The sequence below is a fragment of the Choloepus didactylus genome, chromosome 3 (genome assembly GCF_015220235.1).
Source record: "Choloepus didactylus isolate mChoDid1 chromosome 3, mChoDid1.pri, whole genome shotgun sequence".
Lineage (NCBI taxonomy): Eukaryota > Metazoa > Chordata > Mammalia > Pilosa > Megalonychidae > Choloepus > Choloepus didactylus.
The window spans coordinates 53016053-53035941 of NC_051309.1; the positions used below are offsets into that span (position 1 = coordinate 53016053).

The 19889-nt window shown below is 39.8% G+C and overlaps 1 protein-coding gene across 4 annotated transcripts in view; it reads left to right on the forward strand.

Moving 5' to 3' along the window:
• The first annotated feature begins 7224 nt into the window (after positions 1-7224).
• The window catches only part of OCIAD1 (OCIA domain containing 1), a 31047-nt gene continuing 18382 nt past the window's right edge, over positions 7225-19889 (forward strand). The window contains exons 1-4 of one of the 4 annotated variants that reach the window (XM_037829773.1): positions 7225-7428; positions 8808-8870; positions 9400-9480; positions 12809-12862. In XM_037829773.1, coding sequence (XP_037685701.1) covers positions 8813-8870; positions 9400-9480; positions 12809-12862 — 193 coding nt within the window. In that variant the 5' untranslated portion in view covers positions 7225-7428; positions 8808-8812. Of the gene's footprint in view, positions 7429-7518; positions 7675-8807; positions 8871-9399; positions 9481-12808; positions 12863-19889 lie in introns of those variants that run through there. The other 3 variants (XM_037829774.1, XM_037829772.1, XM_037829775.1) reach the window with 3 other exon arrangements.

Consider the following 19889-nt stretch of genomic DNA (forward strand, 5'->3'; position numbering starts at 1 on the left):
TTGAAATGATAGGGAGGAGGATTGGGGGGTGGTGTGAGTGTAGAGGGTGCAGATTTGGGTACAAAGAAAGGTGTGTGCGAAGGTCTGCAGACTGTGTTTCATATTGGTGAACACCAGAGTTGAAGAGGCACAAAGACTGTGGGGACCCAGGACCCGAGCTACCTTCCCCCACCCCCCAATGGGGAATGAGGTCCCACAGCATGTAGCTTGACCGAGTTAGACATCCTCAAGGAAGAAAGTATGTACAGATGGTATCATAAGCAAAGCACTGAAACTCCCCTTCCGTGATCACTGTTGATAACAAACCTCCAGACCCCTGTGTCATGAGACTCACTGAAACTTTCATCTCATACCCTATGGAATGTCTTTGTCTTTAATTCTTATAAGCAGCCCTTTGCACTCCCCACCCTTTGCAGAATACTAACTTCCATTTTTCCTGGCCAGCTGCCACCGTGGGTCCATATCCTATTCGTAAGTCCTAATTAAACTCATGTCCAAAGCCATGCCTGGTCTGTTCTTCAGTCTTTGGGCTGAGCTGGGTTGGAACAACTGGTAAGCCAGGCAGGAGCCCAAAGAGCTGCCAGCCATAGTGAGCATGAGTCCTGGGAAAGGAAAATCCATGGGTGGGGGGGGACCAAAATTGGCCTGTGTCGTCCATGTGGGGGATGTGTGGCTGCCCTCTTGGATGAATGAGGACCACCACATGAGTATGTGGATGCCCTGAAAACTCTGGCAGGGTTGCTAACTGTTTTGCAACATATAGGACAACTAGATTTGAGTAAGAAGAAAAGAAACCTCTAAATAGCAGCAGCCATAACATGGCCCCTGTTAGGAGCCTTGTGGATGGCTACCAAGGCAGAACAAGTGGTGAAAGCTACTGCATGCCATTTAGAAGAGAAAGTAAAACAAGAAAGAGATATGTGCCTTGCCCAGACAGAAATGAACGACTCTCTGACTGATCACCTGCTCTGAGTGGATGATCAGTTAGAGACTCTGGCATGTAGATATGCCCAAGTCAAAGGCCATAAGTTGACTCATTTTAGCTACTCTGGGATGGGACCCTAAAGCACGGGACCCCATAGACTCCTCAGAAGAGGAAGAGGAGGAAGAATAGGAGGTAGAGGAGGATGAAGAGCCTCAGCAGGTGCACCCCATAATACAACAGAAATGGAAGGCATCACAAGATCAATGCCCTGGGGTTCAGCAATTCCAAACTCCTGAACAGAAATTACATGCTTCTATGAGAGAGTATACTGCTGCTGAGTTGGATGATTTAGGGCAGCAGTATATACAGAAAACTAGGGAGTCCCTATCCCAATTGACCTTTGAGGTTATAGGACACTGGAGCAGAGGGGGTAGTGCTATCTGGAGTGGAGATAAGTAAATTGGCACCTATTATAACCCACCCTTCACTATGACAATGCTTGTATGCTACCTCAGCTAATGCAAAAGCACCTTCTTATTGGTATGGCTGGTTGGCAGGTGTGGGGCTGTATAGTTTAATGAGGGGACCTACTGCATGCTAACTCCCCCACTGGCAAAATGTGGATGAGCTGCAAGATGTTTTAGGGGGCCTGGGAATGAAACATGCCATTTATGCTGCAGCTTTTGTAGATCCTGACATTGAAGCTTTTACTGCAGGAATGCAAGATGCAGTATTGCATACTGCCCCTGACCATTACTTTGGGCCTCTCATATCTATGCTAGTAGGATAGCCCACTTTTCTTGCTGTTTGGGGATGGGCAGTCAATTGTGAAAAACTGCAAGGCCCTGGCTGCTTTGTCAAATTCTTGGGTGTTATATGGTAGGGTAAGACAAAAACTATACCTTTTGCTGTAACTGATAAAGTGCAGCATTTCCCCATACTGCTTGGCACACTGATGGGTCCACTAGTGGGCAGCTTCTCACATGGACAGCTCTGGCAGTGTAACCCAGTATTGACACTATATGGTGGGAGACTGGCACTATGCAAAGCAGTCAATGGGCTGAGTTAAGACCAGTGTGGATGGTAATAGTGCATGAACCAGGAGACACACTAACTGTACCAACAGCTGGGCTGTTTACAAAGGCCTTACAACCTGGATGGCAACCTGGAGGCAGGAAAAATGGACAGTCATAGGTTGCCCCCTCTGGGGACAAGAATTGTAGAAAGACATCTGGAACACCTGTCAATGATGAAAGGTAACTGCCTGCCATGTCCCTGCCCACACTCCCAACACATTACCTGGGAATGTGGAAGCAGATGCACTCGCATGGGTTCAGAGCAGCACAGCTGAAACCAGGGAAGCAGCAGAATGGCTCATCAGAAAAGCAGACAATGATGTTATCAAACCCTGTGGCATCTGGCCTAGCAGTTCCAGCTGCCAATCACACATCAGCATCTAGTGGACTTCACTTGAGAGTGCCCTTTGTGCTCCCTGCATCGACCACATAGACTACCACACCAGACAGGACACATCAGCAGGTCACAAATCCCAGTGACCCCATGGCAGGTGGACTACATCGGTCCCCTTCCACTCTCAGAGAAAGTGAGGTATGCTTTTACTACTGTGGACATGGCTACAAGACTTTTGTTAGCTTTCCTAATGGTGAAGGTGTGCCAGTTTGAATGTATTATGTCCCCCAAAATGCCATTATCTTTGATGTAATCTTGTCTGGGCAGATGTATCAGTGTTGATTAGATTGTAATACTTTGAATGTTTCCATGGAGATGTGCCACACCCAACTGTGGGTGATGACTGATTGGATAATTTCCATGGAGGTGTTACCCCACCCATTGAGGGGGGTTCTAAATTAAATCACTGGAGCCATATAAACGAGCTGACAAACAGAAGGAACTCAGTGCAGCTGAGAGTGACATTTTGAAGAGGAGCTACAGCCAAGAGGGACACAAACTGAGAGAGTAGCTGCAGATGAGAGACAGTTTGAAGATGCCGTTGAAAGCAGACTTTTGCTCTGGGGAAGCTAAGAGAGGACAAATGCCCCAAGAGTAACTGAGAGTGACATTTTGAAGAGGAGCTGTGGCCTAGAGAGAAACGTCCTGGGAGAAAGCCATTTTGGAAACAGAACGTGGAGCAGACACCAGCCACATGCCTTCCCAGCTAATAGAGGTTTTCTGGACACCATTGGCCATCCTCCAGTGAAGGTACACTTTGTTGATGGACACTTTATGGCCTTAAGACTGTAACTGTGTAACCAAATAAACCCCCTTTTTATAAAAGCCAATCCGTCTCTGGTGTTTTGCATTCCAGCAGCATTAGCAAACTAGAACAGAAGGTGAACCAGCAAGCCACCATATGCTGTTTGGAAAGAATGAGTGCTCTATATGATGTACCTACACAGACAAACATTGATTGGGGGACCCCCTTCACAGGCCAGATGGCCCAATCCTGGACCATGGATCAAGACATCATGTAGATATTCCATCTGCCCTACAATCCCACAGGTACAAGCCTTACTAAAAGAATGAATGACTTGTTAAAGGAACAACCAAAGGATAATAAGAGGTCCTTGCAGCAGTGGACCAAAAGGCTTTATCAGGCCCTAACCCACCTAAACTCCACACCTCGAGCTGCAGCCCCAGCTCCAATTGAAATGATAACAGCAGGATCAATGGAGGCACTGAGAATACAAATTAAAGGGCCAGCTTCTTTAAAGCCTAAAAGGGGGAATGATAATTTGATGTTGCCTGTGCCTAAAACCATGCAAAATGGGGAAAACAAGGTCAATTGACCTTAGCATTGGCCTATGCAGCTGTGTTGGTTAGTCATCCCAGGTCCTGGGGAATAGGAGTTACCCAAAATATTTTAAGAAGACCTCAGTTTATACAGAAAATGCGTGTTAAAATCTTTATTACCAATCTGGGTCTCCTATTCCCATGGGAACTCTATGCATGACTATGTGGACCCTTCTTATGCCCAGATAAACAATTGATGTAATGGTAGAAGACTCTGAAGATTTGCAGGGGGAGAATATATGGTATTTAAAACCTCCCCATAATGTTCCTCTGCCTGGTACCTTATCAACCAGTGGAACTCTAGCATGTATATTGTTAAATCATCAGGAATTACCCCTTGTTGTTCCCCATAAACATCTTTCTTTTGCCTATGGCTCCTTAGCAAACACCTTCCTACACTGGGCTTCATTGGTAACTCATGCCCATAATCGAACCCAATGTTAGTTTTGCATGGACTAACCATCTTCAGGTGCTACCAGCCTTCCTTGGACTGGAAATTAGACTGCATGGAATACCCTGCTGACCTGGCAATTCAGTGCATCAGAAAATCTGGAAATGAATCTTTCATTTAAGACTGAAATCCAACTCTCATCCTTTAACAAGACTTGTACGGGAACTGGTAAAAAAACCCCAACCTGTATTGGGGTATCTGTATATGATGGTTTGCGGTGACTGATGGCAGAAGCTGTAATGGTAGACCATGTTGCCCCTCTCTGTATGGAACGACTTGAGGGAATTCATGATATGGGGTGGCTATCCCCCAAATCATGTAATTTTACTGTTAAACTACAAATCAGTCTTTTCCACTGGAAAAATATCTCCACCCAACATGGGGCATAACCTTCCCCTAAGGAATGGATATGGACCCATTATGGGCAATATGGTTGGCCCTATTTACCCTATAACTGGACAAGACATTGTATGTGGAGACAGCCCTATGTCCCCGCTACCTTATATGACTCATTACCCTACACTCCCAGTAACTGGGAAGTCATTAAAGCTAGATACAGAATAAAATGCACTCCCTAGTGGTATTATCATTTAGCCATTCTTGCACCAGGTGACACTGACAGTTACTGAAAAACATGAAGCAGTTTTAGCCAATCACACTGCCCAATCACTTAATGATTTCAAAGTAGTTATATCATTGCTAAATGAAGAAACCACACAGCATAGAAAGGTAGTTTTACAAAATAGAATGGCCTTATCACTGCAACACAGAGTGGCACCTGTGCTTTAATCAATGTGCAATGCTGTATATATATTCCTGATCATCCGCACAATGTTTCACAAGTTTTAAATCATATGCAACAGCACATACATAATATTGCTCAATTACCAGTACGCCCTTTGTCTAAATGTTTTAATTACCTTTCTTGGCCATGGCAGCATCTCTTTGTAGGGTCATTAGATCTGTGTGGGGTCTCCTAGAGTTGTTTTCTCTTATACTGTTGTTGTGGAATACGGATGTCATGTCTGTCCTACGGTCAATGTAGTCTGCTGCATGGGGGTGGAATGTGAGGACCCAAGGCCCAGGCTCCCCCTCTGTGATGGTTAGATTCATGTGTCAGCTTGGCCAGGTGATAGCACCCAGGTATCTGGTCAAGCAAGCACTGGCCTAACCATTACTGCAAGGACGTTTGTGGCTGCTTAATAAACCAGAAGGCTGGTTTGTTAAATCATCAGTGAATTGGCTGCAGCTGTGACTAATGACATCAATGAAGGGTATGTCTTCCACAGTGAGAGAATGCAGTAGCTGGATTTAATCCAATCAGTTGAAGACTTTTAAGCGAGACAGGTAGAGGACCTTCACTCCTTCTTCAGCTGACCAGCAAAGCATTTCCTGAGGAGCCCGTCAAAGTTGCCAGTTCATTTCCCGAGTTCATCGAACACGTTCTTCAAAGTTGCTAGTTCGCTGCCTGAGGAGTTCATCAAACATCTTCATTGGAGTTGCCAGTGTGCTGCCTGCCCTATGGAATTTGGACTCGTGCATACCCACAGTTGCATGAGACATTTTTATAAATCTTATATTTATAGATATCTCTCATTTTGATTCTGTCTCCCTAGAGAACCCTAACTAATACACCCTCCCTAATGGGGAATAAGGTCCCACAGCACATAGCAGTCTGCATGACCAGGGCAGAACTTGAAGGTCATCAGACCTCCTCAAGGAAGAAAGTATGTACAGACGGTATCACAAAGCGTTGAAACTCCCCTTCTCTGATCACTGTCGATAACAAACCTCCAGACCCCCATGACGTGAGTCTCTGCTGAAACTCACTTCTCATACCTTATGGAATGTTTTTGCCCTAAACTCTTATAAGCTGCCCTTTGCACTCCCACTGTTTGCAGAGCGCTAACTTCCATTTTTCCTGGCCAGCTGCCACATGACACAACTCCTGTTCATATGTCCTAATTAAATTCATGTCTAACTTGGTGCTTGGTGTGTTCATTAGTCTTGGGGCTAAGCTGGTTTGTAACACAGGCAAGCTATATTTTGTACATGATGGGAGCCATCAAAATGCTAAGGAAGAAACCACAGGATCAGATTTGTGTTTAGATGGATAACTGTAGGCTGTCTCAAATATGCCTATGGGAGGTAGTGAAAACGATGAACTTAGATAGTGCCAGGAGCCTGAGGAAAGAAATGAGAGATCTGAGAGGTTTTTAAGATATGATGAAATGGGAAGGACTTCGATTGTTCACTGTTGAATCACTAGTAACTTTCCGTACCTGACTCTTAGTTGGCACTCAGTATTTGTGGAATGAATAAATGAATAGCTGTAGGCTGGGCGTGAAAGCATTGTGTCTGATGAAGGGAAGTCTGGAGTCCCTTATTCTAATATAGGCTCTCCCATTAATAAAGAGAAACATCAAATGCTTAAGCCCTGTTTTAGATATTGTGCTGCTTTAATCCTAACAACACTACGAAGTGTATTTCTATTTTTCAGATGAGATAAACCTGAGGCTCAGGAAGGTAATGTATAGTGCTCCAGCTTCCAGAGCTAGTCAGAAATGACTCAGAAAACAGGGTCTTAAGGATACCCAAGTGTGCATGTTTCATAATTACTATATACTGCTAAGCCTAAAGACTAAAATAATGAGATGAATCAGTTATGTAACGTCTGAAAACAGAAATCCAAGAAAACTCCGTTACACTCAAGTAGGAGACAAAACGCGGCTCCCGAACGGTCCTGCTAATCAGGAAACTGGAGGGTAAGGGAGGTGCGTCACAACCACCCAGAGTCACCCCGCGCTCTCGAATACCGGGCAAACGAGGCAGGGTTCCCAACCTGCGGAGGCCTCCCGCGCAGCCGCAGTACCGTTCCTGAGCGCCGCGAACTGCGTGCGAAGGGAGGAAGGGCGAGCAGAGTAGGGCGGGGCAGACTGACGCGGGCGAACGTTTCTGTTCCGAGGCTGTTGGTGTTTAAACTCCGCCGGGAGGCTTTGACGTCATTTCCTACCGTAGGTCAACAGTGCATCCGGGTCGCGGTCATTTTGAGCCCATTTCTGGGTGACTTCTGGGTCGCGTAGTCGTTCGCGGCTCGTCCTTCTCACCTTTTCGCGGCTCTGCGCGCCTTTGGATTTCCGTGCGCTTTTACTCCTTCCGACCCACTCTTGGGTGGCCTTTGGGTCCTCGGCGTGGGATCGCCGAGGCTCAGTGCGCCGAGGCCCGCCGCTGTCGTCGGGAGGTGGGTGAAGTGATGCAGAGCCCCGTTCTGCCTCCCGCCTATCCACTCACCACCTCCCCCAACCCTCTATCCCTCCCTTTACGCCATTTTTCCGCCTGTGAGGGTGGACTGATTGCACTCGGGTCTTGGGGTCCTGAGTACCGGTGACCGCGAGACGAAGGATTGTTTTTGGGGGGATGTGGATGAAAGAAATTTGTAGTGACAGAATGGGGGCTGGGGAGGGTGCTACTCAATCTGTAATGGCAGGTGGGAGATTTGAGACGCGGAGATGGTGGGTGGTGGGGGGAGTGTGGGAATCGACAGTAATAAACTAAAAACGGTTCAGTTCAGCTTTTTTCTTTGGAATTAAGAGATTAAAATGGTATTGACTAAAAGGGCCTTCACAGAGGCTTTCTAGGATGCTATGATTTAGAAAATAAAAGCGTTTAAGATATAGTTTACTCCGCAGGCTCCAACCATGAATTTAGCTTACCTTTTCCTTTTCCTAACCAAGGGTCCGACTCATAACAGGCCTTCAGTGGTGTCCTACTGAATAAATGAATTATGGAAGAGCTCAGTTGGCTATGCTCATTGTCTATGTCATTTCCCGTTTTCATGAAAATTGTTTTAAAATGGGAATAATCAAGATTCTGTATAAACATTCTGTAAAATACACAGTTGTATGATCTGTTGGTCTCTTGGGTTCGGAAGCATAGATAAAAAAGAAAATTAAAATCTAAATGAAAAAAAGCCTGTGTTTTTTCTTTAAATGCTGGACATTTTATTTCCTACATATTCTTCTAAATCTCTATTTGGGGAGGGGGAGGGAAGTTGGGAGCATGCAGAATTTGCTGTTAGGTTTACACCGCAGAGAGGTTATGACGTCTTTGTTATTCTAGTTTTTTGCAGTATTGCTTTCTGGGAGAGTTTGTACGTTTTTAATGACTTTTACTTTTTTAAAAATAGAAGCCTAGAAATGGTTTTTGATATTTTTTCCTCTTTTATTCTGGGAAATTATCCTAGATATTGAGCATAGATTTATGAAAAGATCAAGGTATAAATGATGTGAAGAAAACCAGCTTCAGGAGGAACAGCATGCCCCCTTTAAAAATATCCTTTTATATTGTAATTTGATGTTAATCATTTGATAAATACTTACAAAGCACCTGTTATTCTTTTTCAATTAAGGGACCTAACATGACTAAGTTCCAAATTAATTTTTAGGGCTATGGCCTTTTCACTTAGGTAACTATTTTTATTGTCAGATACTTCAGGTGTAATAGTGCTTAGCAAATATTTTTTGATAGATTTGCTATATAGCCTAGTATTTTACTGTTTGTAATTTTTCTTAGTTTGACCTATCTGATGGTACTCTCTAATACTTAATGTTTTTGATACAGGAAAGATGAATGGGAGGGCTGATTTTCAAGAGCCGAATGCAGAAGTTCCAAGACCAATTCCCCGTAACTATCTATTACGTATTTGTAATTAGAAGCACTTTGTACTAAACAAATTTTCACTGCTGGAGTGATGGTAGCTGCAGAGCTAGCTTTATGAGTGTGACACCTATGCAGTCACACAGGCCCCCATGCTTGGTTTAATGCTCTGCTGTTGTCATCTTGAAATTTGTAATGATAATTTGAACAAGGGGCCCCACATTATGTAGCTGGTCCTGATCATCTGACAGTAGTACTAACTTATGTTTGAAATCTAGGTTTGTTAAAAGTTTACAAGCCAGTTGTTTCATTATTTGATAGAAAAATCAGGTGTGTTGTCTTAATAGTTAGAGTAAGCCACAGTAATGCAGAGTTTTAATAATAGGGGAAACTGTATGAGGGGGGTATATGGGTACTCTTTACTTTCTGCATGATTTTTCTGTAAAACCAGAACTATGATAATAAGAGAAAATACTTTGAGTAAGCTATTTTTTTAGCCTTAGTTTTTTTTTAATATGATTGTTTTAAATATTTTCCAATTTTCCTTGGTAAAAAGATATAGGGGCTGATTACATTCCAACAGAGGAAGAAAGAAGGGTTTTTGCAGAATGCAGTGATGAAAGCTTCTGGTTCAGATGTAAGTTAAATTTCCTAACCAACACAAGTTGGCTTTTGGTAGTTGAAATTATAATGACTCAGTATAGAATAAATGGGCAGACTTTGGCATAGTGTGGTTGTTGCTAAAGAAGGTTGTACTGAGTGTACATGGACTATGTCAAAACAATCCAAAAAGGTTAACTATTATCCTCACTTTATAGGTGAAGAAATTGAGGTTTAGAGATGTTAAATGAATTCCTTAGTGTTATACAGCTGTCTGGATTTGTAGCCAGGTCTTTGAATCAAGCTTGTGATTTTAATTCTTACACTTTTGACCATTACATAATGGGAAATGTTAATACACTAACAGTAGCTCTTAACCTTTGGAATTATTGGAAGGTTGTGTGAATTCATATTTATTTCATGTATCACTTGTAGATTTTATAAATAACATTTCATTCGTACATACTACCACTTTTCAAATGAGACAGTATTGTAGGTGGATAAGAGCATAGACTGTAGAACCTGACTATCTGGATTCAAATCCCAGCTCCTCCACATAATAGCTTTGAGGTTTGGGGCAAGTTTTTGGTGTCTCTATGTCCAAGTTTCCTTATCTGTAAAATAGGGATGATAACTGTACCCATCTCTTGAGATTGTGTGAAGATACAATTTATTATATTAAGTGTTAGCTATCTTTGTTAAATGGCAAGTAGTGCTGTTGTAAATTAATGAAATGAAAGCTTCAGTGGAAAACAAGTATGAATTAAGAGTAGCATTTTGCTGTTGTGAGGGAATAGTTCAAGGAATTTTAAGAGTATTCTTATTTGATATGGTTGGGGACCATGTTCATAATGCAAAATTTCTGGTCAGCAGTATTATTGATTTGCCTAAAAAACATTATTTGACAGACTGAAATACGAGTCACGTAGTGCAATGGAAAAGGTTGATGACCATAGGAGTCAGGAGACTTGGCTTCTGATCCCACCTCTGCCACCAATCAACTGTGTTGCTTTGGGCAAATACTTGTCCTTTCTGGATATCACTATAATGGGATTAAGACTTGATAATCTCTAAGGTTTTAATTTTACAGTCTCTTTTTTGTGTACATAGAATACATGAATTGGAAAGAAGACCTTAGTTGTATTCCATTATCCTTAATTTCATGAGCGGTTAAGAGATTATGCAACAACATACTGGTAAATGGTAGAGCTGACACTAGAATCTTCTTAGCTAGATTGTTACCCGTTACATCATACTATCTATACTGTCTTGCCCTAAGAAGAAAGAGAAATGAAGGAAACATTGTCTGTTATAGAGATGGCCAACTAACTTGTTGCATTTTATCCTTATGTGATTCTTCAGTTCAATTCTTGAACCAAGCTGAAGGAGAAAATGATTGCAAATTGTATTGATCGTGTACTTAGAAAGGGATTTGTTCCTTGAATAATCCTAAATGATAATACATGAAGGCATTATAACCAACCAACATTAAAGAAACCATTTTTCAGCAAAGATAACTTCTGTTTATAAGTAGAAGAGCAAGGTTTCAAACCTTAGGGTTTCTGCAAATTGGGTTGATGGAAAAGCTCTTTCCACTATTGCAGAGTTAAGGATTTTAATCATGATATCTCTTAATAATTCAAATGTCTTGATTTATTACTCTGGTTCTTAAATTGTCTATGTATAATGTAGAGCAGAGTTGAAAAAACTACAGCCCATAGGCCAAGTCTGTTTTTGTATGGCTACAAGCTAAGAATGGTTTTTACATTTTTAAATGTTGAAAAAAATCAAAGGAAAAAATACTTTGTGACATGTAAAATTACATGAAATTTATATTTTAGTGTCCATAAAGAAGTTTTACTGGAACAAATTTGCGTTTATTTATGTATCATCTTTGTGTACTTTTGCATTATAGTGATGATTGAATAGTTGTGACAGGCTAGGTAGCTCATAAAGTCTGAACTGTTTACCTTCTGACCCTTTACAGAACATATTTGCTGCTCACTGTCTGGAGCTGCATTGTCCAATGTGGCAACCACCAGATATCTATAGCTATTTAAATTTAAATTTAAAATGCAATTCCTCAGTGACACCTGTCACAATTCAGGTGCTCTGTAGCCACATGTACTAGGGGCTACTTATGCTGGGGATCCCCAAGATACCCTTCAGGTTTGGTGATTCACTAGGAAGACTCACAGGACTCAGTATATAGTCATACTCATAGCTAAGATTTATTACAGTAAATGGATACAAAGCAAAATCCACGTAGGAAAAAGGTGCATGGGCAAAGTTCAGAGGAAACCAGGCACAAGCTTCCAAGAGGCCTCCCACAGTGCAGTCACCCAAGATGTGCTTAATTCTTCCAGCAGTTAATTGTAATAATATGTGTGAAGTGTTATCTATCTACTAGGAAAGCACATTAGAGACTCAGCACCCAAGATTTTTTTTACTAGGGGCTGGTCGCATAGGCGCATACCAAAATTCTAGACTCCCACAAGGAAAGCAGGTGTTTAGCATATAAACCACATTTATACAAACAGTTTAGGCACAGTGAGGCACTTATTTAGGGAAGGCTTTGTATCATCATAGAAAATTTTATGGGACAGTGGTGGTGTGGAAAACAGTAATGTAAAGCTATTTTTAAGTTATGAACCCTTTTGAGATTATGTTGAGAGCTTTGGATTTGTACTCTGGGTTAATATGTATATATAATGACTATATATATATTTTTTCTAATCTAATATATCCTAATATAAAACTATTTTCATATAGTTTTAAGGAGTTCACTGGTTTAGAAGAAAGAACTATATGATTGCAGACAAATTTATCTTATATTTTGAGTCACTCAGTGTAAGGTAGAGCTTAAAAACTTGGAATCTGGTATCAGACAGACTGTTAGAATCCTGGACTCATTGAACCGGCCTTGAGCAAATTACTTAACATCTTTAAGCTTAATTGCCTGATTTTTCAAAGGAGGGTAGTAATATTATCTACCTTATAAAGATGTAAAAAGTAAATGAGATAATGCACATAAGGCATTTAGCATGGTTCATGGAATTTAGTAATTAACTCAGTCTTGTTATTTTAATTTGCTTCTTGCATCTCCTTTACCATTAATTTTTTCACCCTTTCTCTAAATTAAATTTTTTAGTATTTTGTAGTGTTTCTTAACTTTACTTGTTGCTTTTATTTTTCTGGAGAATGTTTACAGTAAAGCTTTCAAAAATGAGAAAATGTTTTTTAAAGACCTTAATTATGCAGTATACTCCTTAGGTTGTTTTACTGATGTCATGTATCTATTCTAATGAACTCAAAATAAATCTTCTCCTTTTTATAATACTGACAAATTCTTTTTTCTCCTACAGCTGTGCCTTTGGCTGCAACAAGTATGTTGATTACTCAAGGATTAATTAGTAAAGGTAAATATTTAAACTTTGAGTTTAGTATTTTGGATATCATCATATTTTGGTATTTTCCTGATTTTTAGATAAAATGAATGAGAAAACCTATCACTTTAAATGTTATCATTGATGAATTTCCACTGCCTCACAAGAGTTCTGTCTCCATGGACCCAGTGACTTCATATATCTTGGTTTAAAAATGTGTCATCCTTGTGCAGTACCACATTAATAATCTACAATATTAAGAAAGTAGTGGGGATGATTTGCAAGAAGGTAGAAAGGCAAATGTGGTCTGAGTGGACCAGCAGCATCACTATCACCTGGGAGCTTGTTGGAAGTGCAGATTCATTGGTCCTATTAGACCTGTTGAATCAGAGTATATGAGGTGGGATCTAGGAATCTTATGTGTCACCAAACTCCAGGTGATTCTTATGCACTGGTTTAGCAACAGTAGCTTCCCAAGCAACCATTGTCTCCTACTCACCTACAAGGAAGTTAGCATTAAAAAAAAATTAGAATTTCAGGAGTCTGGCAGGCAGTCTATTTTTTACAAGCCCCTGAAGAGACTTTCTTGTTCCAAATACTATTGACTTAAATAGTACAGCATATTCATATATTGAATTAGGCTTAGATTAAGTATTAAATTTATCAGTGTCTACATCTTAAAATTTAGTGGTATAAGTAGTAGAATTGTTCATTACATTTACTTTGTGAATTGTCTACCTGGAAATGGGAGAGTATCCTAGAAAAGAATGGCATCATGGCTTCCACTTCTCCTAAGAAAAAGTTTTGATTTTTTTTTTTTTTTTTTTAATTAACTGGCTCCTCTTAAAATGTGACTGTGATAGGAAGTTTAAGCTTTTTCACTTCACCAGTATAAAGTACTTAGTAGTCTTGACACAACTAGTTTAGAAAAGTAGTTTTGGAGGGAAATAGGATTTTCTGTTGTTGTTACTTTTTTTTTATTTTATTTTATTTTTTTTTTTAATCATCATTTTATTGAGATATATTCACATACCACGCAGTCATACAAAACAAATTGTACTTTCGATTGTTTACAGTACCATTACATAGTTGTACATTCATCACCTAAATCAATCCCTGACACCTTCATTAGCACACACACAAAAATAACAAGAATAATAATTAGAGTGAAAAAGAGCAATTGAAGTAAAAAAGAACACTAGGTACCTTTGTCTGTTTGTTTGCTTCCCCTACTTTTCTACACATCGATCCATAAACTAGACAAAGTGGAGTTTGGTCCTTATGGCATTCCCAATCCCACTGTCACCCCTCATAAGCTACATTTTTAAACAACTGTCTTCGAGATTCATGGGTTCTGGGTTGTAGTTTAATAGTTTCAGGTATCCACCACCAGCTACCCCAATTCTTTAGAACCTAAAAAAGGTTGTCTAAAGTGTGCGTAAGAGTGCCCACCAGAGTGATCTCTCGGCTCGTTTTGGAATCTCTCTGCCACTGAAGCTTATTTCATTTCCTTTCACATCCCCCTTTTGGTCAAGAAGATGTTCTCCATCCCACGATGCCGGGTCTACATTCCTCGCCGGGAGTCATATTCCACGTTGCCAGGGAGATTCACTTCCCTGGGTGTCTGATCCCACGTAGGGGGGAGGGCAGTGATTTCACCTTTCAAGTTGGCTTAGCCAGAGAGAGAGGGCCACATCTGAGCAACAAAGAGGCATTCAGGAGGAGACTCTTAGGCACAAATACAGGGAGGCCTAGCCTCTCCTTTGCAGCAACCGTCTTCCCAGGGGTAAAACTTATGGTAGAGGGCTCAACCCATCAAACCACCAGTCCCCTATGTCTGTGGTCATGTTAGCAACCATGGAGGTGGGGTAGGCGAATACCCCTGCATTCTCCACAGGCTCCTCAAGGGGGCACTACATCGTTTTTTTTTGTTTTTTTTGTTTTTTTTGTTTTTTTTTTTCCCCTTGTTTGTCTTTTTTCTTTTTTTTTTTTTTTTAACTTTCCCTTCTTTTTTCAAATCAACTGTATGAAAAAAAAAGTTAAAAAGAAAACAAACATACAATAAAAGAACATTTCAAAGAGACCATAGCAAGGGAGTAAGAAAAAGACAACTAACCTAAGATAACTGCTTAACTTCCAACATGTTCCTACTTTACCCCAAGAAAGTTACATACTATAGCAACATTTCAGTGAACTTGTTCCTACTACATCCATCAGAAATTAACAGACCATAGTCATTTCTGGGCATCCCCAGAACGTTAAATAGCTTATCTGTTCTTCTTGGATTATTGTTCCCCCTTCCTTAATTGCTCTCTACTGCTAGTTCCCCTACATTCTACATTATAAACCATTTGTTTTACATTTTTCAAAGTTCACATTAGTGGTAGCATATAATATTTCTCTTTTTGTGCCTGGCTTATTTCGCTCAGCATTATGTCTTCAAGGTTCATCCATGTTGTCATATGTTTCACCAGATCGTTCCTTCTTACTGCCGCGTAGTATTCCATCGTGTGTATATACCACATTTTATTTATCCACTCATCTGTTGATGGACATTTGGGTTGTTTCCATCTCTTGGCAATTGTGAATAATGCTGCTATGAACATTGGCGTGCAGATATCTGTTCGTGTCACTGCTTTCCGATCTTCCGGGTATATCCCGAGAAGTGCAATCGCTGGATCGAATGGTAGCTCTATATCTAGTTTTCTAAGGAACTGCCAGACTGACTTCCAGAGTGGCTGAACCATTACGCAGTCCCACCAACAATGAATAAGAGTTCCAATTTCTCCACATCCCCTCCAGCATTTGTAGTTTCCTGTTTGTTTAATGGCAGCCATTCTAACCGGTGTTAGATGGTATCTCATTGTGGTCTTAATTTGCATCTCTCTAATAGCTAGTGAAGCTGAACATTTTTTCATGTGTTTCTTGGCCATTTGTATTTCCTCTTCAGAGAACTGTCTTTTCATATCTTTTGCCCATTTTATAATTGGGCTGTCTGTACTATTGTCATTGAGTTGTAGGATTTCTTTGTATATGCAAGATATCAGTCTTTTGTCAGATACATGGTTTCCAAAAATTTTTTCCCATTGAGTTGGCTGCCTCTTTACCTTTTTGAGAAATTCCTTTGAGGTGCAGAAACTTCTAAGCTTGAGGAGTTCCCATTTATCTATTTTCTCTTTTGTTGCTTGTGCTTTGGGTGTAAAGTCTAGGAAGTGGCCTCCTAATACAAGGTCTTGAAGATGTTTTCCTACATTATCTTCTAGGAGTTTAATGGTACTTTCTTTTATATTGAGATCTTTGGTCCATTTTGAGTTAATTTTTGTGTAGGGGGTGAGGTAGGGGTCCTCTTTCATTCTTTTGGATATGGATATCCAACTCTCCCAGCCCCATTTGTTGAAAAGACCATTATGGCTCAGTTCGGTGACTTTGGGGGCCTTATCAAAGATCAGTCGGCCATAGATCTGAGGGTCTATCTCTGAATTCTCAATTCGATTCCATTGATCTATATGTCTATCTTTGTGCCAGTACCATGCTGTTTTGGCAACTGTGGCTTTATAATAAGCTTCAAAGTCAGGGAGTGTAAGTCCTCCCACTTCGTTTTTCTTTTTTAAAGTGTCTTTAGCAATTCGAGGCATCTTCCCTTTCCAAATAAATTTGATAACTAGCTTTTCCAAGTCTGCAAAGTAGGTTGTTGGAATTTTGATTGGGATTGCATTGAATCTGTAGATGAGTTTGGGTAGAATTGACATCTTAATGACATTTAGCCTTCCTATCCATGAACATGGAATATTTTTCCATCTTTTAAGGTCCCCTTCTATTTCTTTTAGTAGAGTTATGTAGTTTTCTTTGTATAGGTCTTTTACATCTTTGGTTAAGTTGATTCCTAGGTACTTGATTTTTTTAGTTGCTATTGAAAATGGTATCTTTTTCTTGAGTGTCTCTTCAGTTTGTTCATTTCTAGCATATAGAAACATTACTGACTTATGTGCATTAATCTTGTATCCCGCTACTTTGCTAAATTTGTTTATTAGCTCTAGTAGGTGTATCGTTGATTTCTCAGGGTTTTCTAGATATAAGATCATATCATCTGCAAACAATGACAGTTTTACTTCTTCTTTTCCAATTTGGATGCCTTTTATTTCTTTGTCTTGCCGGATTGCCCTGGCTAGCACTTCCAGCACAATGTTGAATAACAGTGGTGACAGCGGGCATCCTTGTCTTGTTCCTGATCTTAGAGAGAAGGCTTTCAGTCTCTCACCATTGAGTACTATGCTGGCTGTGGGTTTTTCATATATGCTCTTTATCATGTTGAGGAAGTTTCCTTCAATTCCTACCTTTTGAAGTGTTTTTATCAAAAACGGATGTTGGATTTTGTCAAATGCTTTTTCAGCATCTATTGAGATGATCAATTGATTTTTCCCTTTCGAGTTTTTAATGTGTTGTAATACATTGATTGTTTTTCTTATGTTGAACCATCCTTGCATGCCTGGAATGAACCCCACTTGGTCATGGTGTATGATTTTTTTAATGTGTCTTTGGATTCGATTTGCAAGTATTTTGTTGAGGATTTTTGCATCTATATTCATTAGGGAGATTGGCCGGTAGTTTTCCTTTTTTGTAGCATCTTTGCCTGGTTTTGGTATTAGATTGATGTTAGCTTCATAAAATGAATTAGGTAGTGTTCCATTTTTTTCAATGTTTTGAAAGAGTTTGAGTAAGATTGGTGTCAGTTCTTTCTGGAAAGTTTGGTAGAATTCCCCTGTGAAGCCATCTGGCCCTGGGCATTTATTTGTGGGAAGATTTTTGATGACTGATTGGATCTCTTTGCTTGTGATGGGTTGGTTGAGGTCTTCTATTTCTTCTCTGGTCAGTCTAGGTTGTTCATATGTTTCCAGGAAATTGTCCATTTCTTCTACATTATCCAGTTTGTTGCCATACAGTTGTTCATAATATCCTCTTATAATTTTTTAATTTCTTCAGGATCTGCAGTTATGTCACCTTTTTCATTCATTATTTTGTTTATATGGGTCTTCTCTCTTTTTGATTTTGTCAGTCTAGCTAGGGGCTTGTCAATCTTGTTGATCTTCTCAAAGAACCAACTTTTGGTGATATTTATCCTTTCTATTGTTTTTTTGTTCTCTATTTCATTTATTTCTGCTTTAATCCTTGTTATTTCTTTTCTTGTACTTGGTTTAGGATTGGTTTGCTGTTCATTTTCTAGCTTCTTCAGTTGATCCATTAGTTCTTTGATTTTGGCTCTTTCTTCCTTTTTAATATATGCGTTTAGTGCTATAAATTTCCCCCTTAGCACTGCTTTTGCTGCATCCCATAGGTTTTGGTATGTTGTGTTCTCATTTTCATTCGTCTCTATATATTTAGCAATTTCTCTTGCTATTTCTTCTTTAACCCACTGATTGTTTAGGAGTGTGTTGTTTAACCTCCAGGTATTTGTGAATTTTCTAAGTCTCTGATGGTTATTGACTTCTAATTGTATTCCATTGTGGTCAGAGAATGTGCTTTGAATAATTTCAATCTTTTTAAATTTATTGAGGCTTGTTTTATGTCCCAGCATATGATCTATTCTGGAGAAAGTTCCGTGAGCACTAGAAAAGTATGTGTATCCTGTTGATTTGGGATGTAATGTCCTGTAGATGTCTGTTAAATCTAATTCATTTATCAGATTGTTTAGGTTTTCAATTTCCTTATTGGTCTTCTGTCTGGTTGATCTATCTATAGGAGAGAGTGATGTGTTGAAGTCTCCCACAATTATTGTGGAAACATCAATTGCTTCCTTTAGTTTTGCCAATGTTTCTCTCATGTATTTTGTGGCACCTTGATTGGGTGCATAGACATTTACGATTGTTATTTCTTCTTGCTGAATTGCCCCTTTTATTAGTATGTAGTGGCCTTCTTTGTCTCTCAAAACATCCCTGCATTTGAAGTCTATTTTATCTGAGATTAATATTGCTACACCTGCTTTCTTTTGGCTGTAGCTTGCATGAAATATTTTTTTCCATCCTTTCACTTTCAGTTTCTTTGTGTCCCTGTGTCTAAGATGAGTCTCTTGTATGCAACATATTGATGGTTCATTTTTTTTGATCCATTCTGCGAATCTATATCTTTTAATTGGGGAGTTTAATCCATTTACATTCAACGTTAAAACCGTGAAGGCATTTCTTGAATCGGCCATCTTATCCTTTGGATTATGTTTGCCATATTTTCCCCTCTCTCTATTAATATCCTTTATTGTACCCATACCGAATCTCTTTAGTACTGAACCTTTCTCCAAGTCTCTCTGTCCTGTCTTTGTTTCTCTGTCTGTAGGGCTGCCTTTAGTATGTCCAGTAGGGCAGGTCTCTTGTTAGCAAATTCTCTCAGCATTTCTTTGTCTGTGAAAAATTTAAGCTCTCCCTCAAATTTGAAGGAGAGCTTTGCTGGATAAAGTATTCTTGGCTGGAAATTCCTCTCACTCAGAATTTTAAATATATCGTGCCACTGCCTTCTCGCCTCCATGGTGGCTGCTGAGTAGTCACTACTTAGTCTTATGCTGTTTCCTTTGTATGTGGTGAATTGCTTTTCTCTTGCTGCTTTCAGAACTTGCTCCTTCTCTTCTATGTTTGATAGTGTGATCAGTATATGTCTCGGAGTGGGTTTTTTTGGATTTATTCTATTTGGAGTTCGCTGAGCATTTATGATTTGTGTATTTATGTTGTTTAGAAGATTTGGGAAGTTTTCCCCAACAATTTCTTTGAATACTCTTCCTAGACCTTTACCCTTTTCTTCCCCTTCTGGGACACCAATGAGTCTTATATTCGGACGTTTCATATTATCTATCATATCCCTGAGGTCCATTTCGAGTTTTCAATTTTTTTCCCCATTCTTTCTTTTATGTTTTCATTTTCCATTCTGTCATCTTCCAGGTCACTGATTCGTTGTTCAACTTCCTCTAGTCTTGTACTATGAGTGTCCAGAATCTTTTTAATTTGGTCAACAGTTTCTTTAATTTCCATAAGATCATCCATTTTTTTATTTAGTCTTGCAATGTCTTCTTTATGCTCTT